We start from the raw sequence: 8,843 nt of genomic DNA, 5'->3' as shown, positions 1-8,843 counted from the left end.
ATCCATTCATGCACGGTTTTGAGGACTTAGGTTTTGAGTTAGTGGAAGGAAAGGTTGTTTATTGTGGTGCAAAGGAGGATTAGGTTGATTCTTTTGGAGTTTTTGAGCTTGAGGGAGATGTAGATTGTGAGAGAACTTCATTTGAGGACTCTATGATTGATTTTCATGCCCTCATTGGCAATGTGAGACCTTGTGTTGAGGGAGTCGCGAACCCTTTGCCTATTTCTCATACCCCTTTTTCTCAAAAGTTTGACCACATCCCTTATTGCCCTATTTTTCTCCTTTCCTATCTCAAAGAGCCTATTGGGGACCTTCTAGTCTATGATGATTTGTATGAGGCTAATTTGTCTCCAAGTGGGGAAGAGGGTGATGTAGCCACCCAAAAATATTCTAGTGAGGAGGATTTGCCTTTTCTTTTTCTTTTCCCCCTTCTTCCTCTTATTTTCTTGTTTTTCCTTTTGATCCTTCTTCTTCTTTCTTTTGGCACCTCCCTTCTCACTTGCGTGCAATGATCTTGTTGCACGTTTTTCTTCCGTCATTTGCCTACATTCTCTCTTATGAAATGTGTAGTAGTGCATTTGACAAGCTCTTGCGATCGTTGGAATATTAGTTTACTAGAGCGGTCAAGCTTGGACCTTAAGCAAGTCTTTCTCGAGAAGTAACCCGTGTTTTAGATTAGATTTTCTTTTGTTTTTAGAATTGATTTTCTCTCATGGAAATGTTTGTGTGCCTTTTGTTAGATGCATGACTTGATATACTTCGGTGCTTCAATTTGGATCAAGAATCAAGGAAGGTTGACTCCCATTTTTGCTAGCACATGGAAATAAGGTTCAACTCTTGGGAAATTAGCTATGAAAGGTTTAATTGGGTCATTTGTGGGTATTTACACCCACCTAATGTCCGGTTATATCCTTCCTTGCTCTTTCTCTAGTGGATGATGACTTGTTGGACATATGTTGGTTTGTTGGATTAATCCCCTTGTTTCCCCTCCCATGGATTATATGATTTATTTTTGAGTGTATTGTCTCATTCAAGCTTGGGGGAGGGTATTCTATCATGTTTGGTGGGATGTTTATCCTTATGTGTTATGCACCTTTGTATATGTTTTTCCATGTTTCTTACGTTTTGAAAAACTCCAAAAAGATTTTTGTTTCTAACAAGGCAAATTTGCAATGTGTTTTGTTTTGTTCTTGCTTTGGACATAATAACATTTGGACTTGTATAATTGAATGCTTTTCTACTTAAATGGTAATGGTGTGCACGGTTTGAGAGTATGCTTGGTTGATTCTAGGATAAAGCATGCTAAGGTAGTTGGTTAGAACTAGTGGGAGAATGAAGTCGGATTCTACTTGTTTGTGGCATGTTTGGTAGTTGCTTCCTATAGTCGATTTGACGCCAACAGTGAGTTTTTGCTACATCCGTGTGAGTTCTTTGTTTTTCAAGCCTTCTACCTTATTTGTATGAGCGGCATGGATCCTTGACTTCTTACAATCCTAATCTTGAAAATTGACTCATAGATCTTGAATTCGAGACTGAACCATTTAGGGAGGACAAAGGCATATTTTCGGGGTGGTATTTTTCATTTTTAGGACAGTTTGTTTCATCTTTATTTTTCGGTTTACATTTGCCTTCTTGCAACCATTTGAGCCTTATACCTTCGTTTCAAGCCACATCTTTAGATCTTTGGCCTTTTGTTTCATTTTCTTTCTTTTCTTGGTTTTTGTGAAGCAATTGATCATACTTGATGGAGTTTGTGGTGGAGAATTTGAAATGTTCGGTTCTTATGAAAGCAAGATTGTGTTATATCTTCTTTGTGAATATTGGCAAATGAGTATGAGTAAAAGCCGTCCTACATTATAAAAGGCATGGACAAATAAGTGCAAAATCGAAAAAGTCGTCCAAAGTTAAAAGAGGCGAGGACAAAGCATTATTGAAAATAAAAAAAAAATATAGAAAAGGTGAAAAATGAAAAAATTCAAAAAAAATTTTGATGTGAGTTTTCTCCCTTTTTGAGCATTGAGGACAATGCTCCATTTAAGCTTGGGGGGAAGCGTTCTCACGCTTTTTGTGTATATGTTTGTGATTTATAGCTTTAAATAAGCTTGGGGGTGTTAGTTTGTTTTTGTTTGGTGACTTCTTGATTGTGATTCTAAGAAAGGGCCCGTTCTTTGCTTCACTATTAGGAAAATCACCAAATTTTAAATTTTAGCCTACCTTCACCCTTTTGCCTTAAACGTTACAACCTTGGGGAAAGACCTTTTGACCTAAGTGGTTGAGTCATTCATCGGAGGAGAGGAATGTGAGTTTTAGAAATAGGGAGAGGGGATGCAAAAGTCAAGATGTCGAGTAGCCTAAAAATTCTCTTTTTCCGGTTCCTTCGTGGAATCATTGGGATGCAGATTTGAGGTCGATTTGAAGCTATTAGGAAGAACGCGGTAAGATCGTTTGGGATGAAAGCGGATTGTGAAAGCTAGTTCCTATGCTTAGCATATTTATGTTTCAATCAACCTTGGGTATCTTGGAACGTGCACTCCCTTACTTGTTTAGAAGAATTTGCATCCACTTGTGCTTCTACATTTGCAAAAGTCCTTTCATGAACATTTGTTTGCTTTTCTTGTATTTTGTTTTCTTTTTCATGCTTTGCCTTGTTGTATTATTATGAGAGTTATGGGTAAACTCTTAGGACACCCTTACGAGAGCATCACTCGTCCTCTAGGGCGATCTAGGGGTTTAAATGGCTTGTCATTAGTTGCTAAAATTGACCGTGATTCTTACGAAAGTGAGTTAGTGTATATTCTCATCTCGTCTCTTGTTTAGTTTGTTTTAATAAGCTCGTCATTTCCACTCCCTTGGTTTTGTTTTACTCGAGGACGAGCAAAAGGTAAGCTTGGGAGTATTTGAAGTGTGTTATAAATGGCACACATTTGATGAGCATTTAGGTCCTTTCTATTCTCTTTTCTTGTCTTTCATGCTTAACAAATGCTTAGATTTATGCTTTATTGCTTAGTTTCACCTTTCCTCTCTTATTTTGTAGCTTCTGTGCATTTCGTTGGTTTTTTAGCCTCTTCTTCTTTATTTGCTCTATTTTCGTGGTTGTAGGTAGTGAACGAGGTTCGGGTCTTGATTTTGGTGATCCACTATGGTTGAGGAAGCTTTTGGATCAAGTTCATGGCATTTGGGAAGCTAAAGATGCAAAGAAGTGGAAGTTTCAAGTCTTGGCTCTTCTCTTGTACTCGCTTACGGTGCTCCCTTCAAAGGCCGTGTGTGCCCAATAATATTAAGCCTTAGCTGCTGCCACTCCTAGTGCTCATCACCATCATAAATCATGTGTGCACCCCTTGTGCTTGAAGAGTTGAAGAATCGAAGAAACCCAGCTAGGTGCGGCCGCACGCGCGGATGGTGCGGCCGCACAAGAGGGTTGTGCGGCCGCACACCATGCGTGTGCGGGCGCACACCATGGTGGTGCGGGCGCACATCTCTTGTTGTGCGGCCGCACCAGCGTGGGTCTTTTCCGATCGGATTTTGAGGATTTTCTCTCTCTTTATATACCTTTTGGAACCCAATTTTTGTAAGCAAGTTTCATATTAGAATTAGATCATATTCTTAGCTTAGTTGAGAGCTTCTCTCTCTAGATCTAGGGGTTAGTTTTAGGAGTAGATTTTAGAGAGAGAAAGTGAAGAATTTCAATGATGATTGAGAGATTGAAGATTCAATGGTGACAATTGTATTGGAGATCTACTCTATTATCAATGAGCATTTCTAAACTCTATCTCATTTATTGTTTTGTTTAGTATTCATGTTTGGATTGTTTGATTTTGATTGGATTTTGATGATTTGATGATTTTGTTTAGTATGATTGTTTGGATTGTATTGGAGATCAAATGAGCTAAGTGCCATAAATGACACTCATCAGAGACAATACTAGGAATAAATGGATGATAATTCAGATTAATAGCAACTAGTTTATCTATATTTGGCCATCACTATGAAGATGTTACATGTTCTGTGTCTGTATCACTCATACAATTGAAAGATCAACTAGTGATGTGGAAACACTGAGAAAAGCTTTGAGGCAGCATGCAATTGAAAATATTGCAGAAGGATATGCAAGTGTGTGTACAACAAGAAAACTTGTTGGTTAGTGCAGTGTACATGTGCTAAAGGTGTTAGGTGTAGGTTCAAGTTTTATGCAACTAGGCTTGAGAAATGAGATGCTTGGCAAATTAAGACACTAAGGCTGAAGCATAGGTGTATTAGGACTAAAATGAACAACAAAGTGAGAGTAGAGTTCCCGGCTGACAGATACTTGGAGGAGTTTAGGAGCAACCCCAGCTGGAAGATCAGAAAGATTTAGGACAAGGCCTTGAATGACTTGGGGATCAAAATTACATACTCCAAGGCTTGGTTGACTAGAAGCAGGGAAAAGCTAATAATATATAGGTCTTCACCAGAACAGTGTTCAGGGGTATGAGATTATGGGAAGGCCATTCTGAAATGGAACTGAAGGAGTGAGTGTAATGTGGTGGTAGATGATATTGGTTAAATTGAGAGGCCAATTTTTATGAGGATGTTTGTATGCTTAGCTGGACTTAGGGATGGGTTCATTTCTGGTTGTAGACAAATCATTAGTGTGGATGGGTGCCATCTAAAAGGGGCATACCCTGGGCAGATCTTGGTTGTAGTTGGAACATATGGCAATAATGTCATTTTCCTAATTGCTTGGGCTACTGTAGAGATTTTAAACAAAGACTCATGGTGCTGGTTTCTAGAGAGTTTTCTGAAGGCACTTTGTGTGTTTAAGCAAGGATTTGGCTTGACTTTTATGTGTGACAGACAAAAAGTAAGTGAACAATATTAAAGTTTTTCTCACTTTGCTTTATTTTCAACTTTGAGGACACTAACTTGTAGCTTTTATGCCTTGTGTGTAGGATCTGTTAGAAGCATTTGAAGTTGTGGCCCCCAAATCTAAGCTCATATTTTGCGTGAGACATATTTGGTCAAATTTCAAATTAAAATTTCATGGTGCCACTTTCAATGAACTGTTATGGGCTGCAGCTAGCGCAAGCACTCTGGTGAGCTTCTATTCTGATTCAGCTTGTCTGTTTTATAGTGAGATGGAATGTATTTTAGGTGATCTTGTGTTTGGTTGGATGTAGTTGTTTGGTTTTTGACCAAATAGTTGTGAATTTGGCCATTTGTCTCGATTTTGTGCTGATGAATGTCATGTGTTTCTACTTTGATTTAAATGATAAGCATGTATTTCTATTTAGTGTTTAATGTATGCCATGTGTTTATATGTTGTGTTGAATGAGTGTCATGTGTGTGGCTTGTATTAGTTTGAGTTTGAGGTTGCTATGGAAAGCATCAATTTCTAGGATGAAGAAGCATATTAGTGGCTGTCTAACATTGCACCCCCAGCACTGGTTAAGGCATGCATTCTCTACAAACTGCAAGTCTAACATGTTGTTAAACAACATGTGTGAGAAATTTAATGCAGTGATAAGAGATGCCAAGGACAAGCCTATTCTAACTCAAATGGAATGGCTAAGAAGATATATGATGAAGAGGAGTAATGACAAGTGGGAGGCAACAAAGTCTTGGGAAGGTTTACTAACCCCATTTGTCAACAAGGTTTTTGATGGATTGGAAAAGTATGCCAGAGCATGTGAGGTTCAAGCTTCAAGGGATGAGACATATGAAGTGAAATACAAGAATGATCAGTGCATTGTGGATCTGCTGGAGAGAACATGCACTTGTTTTAGATGGGAATTGACAGGAATACCCAATGTCCATGCATTTGCATGCATATTGGACAAAAGGGATGATCTTGATATGTATGTGCACACATTACTATAGGGTGACATACTGGGCTGCTATTGAAAACCCCATCCAGTCAATGCCTAGCCCTAGGCATTGGGAAAAGGTCAGGGTAAAACAGCCTTTGCCACCTGTGCTGAAAGTGCAATCTAGAAGACCTAAGGCCAAAAAAAGAAAGTCTAGCCTTACTTGACCCAGCCTCTGCTACATTGACTCTTCCTGTCTGAACTAAGAGCTTTGCATTTCATCTTCAAGCTGTCAACCTCATTGAGCAAGCACCTCCTCCGTCCACTAACATCATCAACTTCCCTCTTCATGTCATTAATCTCACCCTTTATTAGTTTCTTGTCCAGCAGTAAGTTGTTAAACACCTTTGTTTGCCAAGGTGTTCCATCTGATTGATCAACCCACTCAAAAGCTTTACACCCCCTTGTCTCTGTCACGAGACCATAGAATTTGCAGGACCTAAACTTGCGTCCAAGATTCTCCCTAGTCCAAGCTGTGAGACTAGCCATTGGAAATCAACATTGGCATTTTTTCTCCTTCGAAGCTGATATGCTAAAAGAAGACATTCCCTTCTAAAATTCTATTACAAAAGGAATGAAATTAATTGTATTTGAACACAATCACCATAATCTAACCCTAATTTTACTACCCAATTGAAATATCAAAAACCCCCAAAACAATTAAAACTTACCTGAACCATAATTATATTAAATGAAATTGGGGTTGAATTGATAGCACAAAAATTGCAATTTGAATTACTCTTATCAATTGCAACATAATCAAGCAAAGAATTGCAAAAAAATTCCAACAGAATTCACGAAAATTGCTTACCTTTTTTTATGTTTGTTGTCGAACAGTTCAACTGATTCAAGGCCAAGTTCAAACTTCAATTATTTGATAATTTGAGGATTTGGGATTCTTTAGGATCACCCAAATTAAGGTTTTGTGAAGAAAATCGCAAAAAAAAAAAAAAAAAAAAAATAAATAAATAAATAAAACTTCAATCTTCAAGAATTAGGTGTAGAAATGAAGAACTAGGTTTAGATAGAAGGGAAATCGAGAGAAATTAGGGATAATTTCAAAAACTAGTCGTTATGGTTGGCCCCACAAGCGTTTTCCATCACCGGAGTTCAGATTAGTTGGTAAAACTGATGTTTAATTTTTTTATGAGGTGGTAAAGTAAATATTTTTTTTTTTTTTTTTTTTGGGAGGTTGTAAATTCGACAAAGTCGTTATTTGAAAGTGGTAAAAATCAAAATTTCCTATATATAATGTATGAATTTCAATATACTTATCCTACACCTAAGTTTATACTACCTCCGCTTCTTATTACTCGCAACAAATTCCTTTTTTGGAAGGTTCACATTACTCGCAACAACTTACTTTCTTTCCTTTTATGGTAGGTTTTTTCTTATAAATTGACAATTTTACCCTTACTTATTTTATAACTCACAACATTACTACTCCTAATCCCCACTAAAAAAGATTCCCTCCCTCACTTTCTCTCTCCTTCACATGGACCACTTTTCTTTCCCTCCCTTTTAACTCCCCTAATACTTTACCCCTCCCCTTAATTAATCCCCCTTCAATCTTTTGCCTCGGCCTCCGCAATCTTGTACTTTGTTGCGAGTAATAAGAAGCGGAGGTAGTATATAAAATGTAGATTTGACTACGATCAACTTGATAACCATACATCCATATCCCACAAAATTTTATTTTAATTTTACGTCATTCTCTTTTTGTTTTCTTAATTGCTTCTAGATAAGCCTTCAAAGAATCAAAGGTGTTTGCGCGACATGAATGAGTCTTTTTAAGGCAGATATACGTTATTTTTATTGTTAAACGATATCTTTAAAGGCAGATTTAACTAGTTTAATTTTATGGTAACATTTAATTTGTCATTGGTTTGAATTTTATTTTAATGTGTAGTCTCTTATAGATTCATAATTACATGACATATAAGGCAATATAATTATCTAGTACATTACAAAATTTTTACAAGATACAATCTATGTTTTATTTTTTATCAATCAATCCATCATAATCATAATCTATAACATTATACTAAAGGCGAAACCAGGAATGACACATGTCATCTCCTGGTTAAAAATTTTCCCTCCAAAAACTTTTTTTTTTTTTTTTGCCAAAGCTTCTTAGAGAAGTTTTTAATACAAACTATTCAATAATATTTCACTTCCTATTTTATAAATATATTCCATTTGTACACAATCAAACAAAGATATAATTTTTTTTATACAATATTATGCAATAATTGTTTTCTATCTATAACTTTATGATGTAATCCACAGTTATTTTTATTAGTCGTATATATATATATATATATATATATATATATATATATATATATATATATATATATATATATATATATATATAGCTCTAACCACTTGAGCTATCCCTCACTCAAATTCTCTCTGTTTTCTTTAGTGTGATCAATTTTTTAAAATTTTTTTGTAATTACAGAAATTTTATCCTATTTTGCAATTAGGTTTAATTTTTTATAATTAAATAATAATGCTAAACTAATGATAAGTATTAAGTTTTGAAAATTACCGTGCATGGCACGTGATTTAACCTAGTATATACTAAAAGACACATCAAAAATGACACGTGTCAATTTCTGGTGTGTCCTTAGTATTTAGTTTTTTTTAATAGAAAACTTTATTTAAGGAAATTATGAAAAAAAAAAAATCTTTTTGTCAACAAAATATACAAGCAATAATGTTTACCTTTCTTAGGTTGTTACACAATTAAGTACGTAGTAATAATAAGGAAATAAATAATTTTTTTAAGAAGATGTAATTCTGGTGGAATAAAATTGATTCTACAAATATATTAACTTTATATTTTGTGTGCTGTAAAATAATTTATCAAAAGAAAATATGGAGCAATTAAAATAACTGTACATGGCACGGGACCTAACCTAGTATATTAAAAGGAGTTTTATAAATTTCTGTAAGTGCCACGTGTATCATTTCTCACACAAATACTACGCCACA

The 8,843-nt window shown here is 35.7% G+C and overlaps 1 protein-coding gene across 1 annotated transcript; it reads left to right on the top strand.

Moving 5' to 3' along the window:
• Positions 1-4,567: 4,567 nt before the first annotated feature.
• On the top strand, positions 4,568-5,856 carry LOC145596940 (uncharacterized). The gene is made up of 3 exons (XM_081653132.1): positions 4,568-4,840; positions 4,929-5,152; positions 5,337-5,856. Exons 1-3 carry the CDS (start codon positions 4,568-4,570, stop codon positions 5,854-5,856), a joined length of 1,017 nt encoding a protein of 338 aa, XP_081509258.1.
• The last annotated feature ends 2,987 nt before the right edge of the window (positions 5,857-8,843 follow it).

Source organism: Chenopodium album, chromosome 20, assembly GCF_948465745.1.
Source record: "Chenopodium album chromosome 20, dcCheAlbu1.1, whole genome shotgun sequence".
Taxonomy (NCBI): domain Eukaryota; kingdom Viridiplantae; phylum Streptophyta; class Magnoliopsida; order Caryophyllales; family Amaranthaceae; genus Chenopodium; species Chenopodium album.
Note: the sequence above shows the minus strand (reverse complement) of the source record. Positions and strands in the feature narration are given on the sequence as shown.

Excerpts from the sequence above, each read along its gene's own strand:
- LOC145596940 (XM_081653132.1), top strand. The coding sequence starts at position 4,568 with ATGTTTGTATGCTTAGCTGGACTTAGGGATGGGTTCATTTCTGGTTGT. Across the intron at positions 4,841-4,928 it reads TTATGTGTGACAGACAAAAA|GATCTGTTAGAAGCATTTGA; the intron begins GTAAGTGAACAA and ends CCTTGTGTGTAG. Across the intron at positions 5,153-5,336 it reads GATCTTGTGTTTGGTTGGAT|TTTGAGTTTGAGGTTGCTAT; the intron begins GTAGTTGTTTGG and ends GGCTTGTATTAG.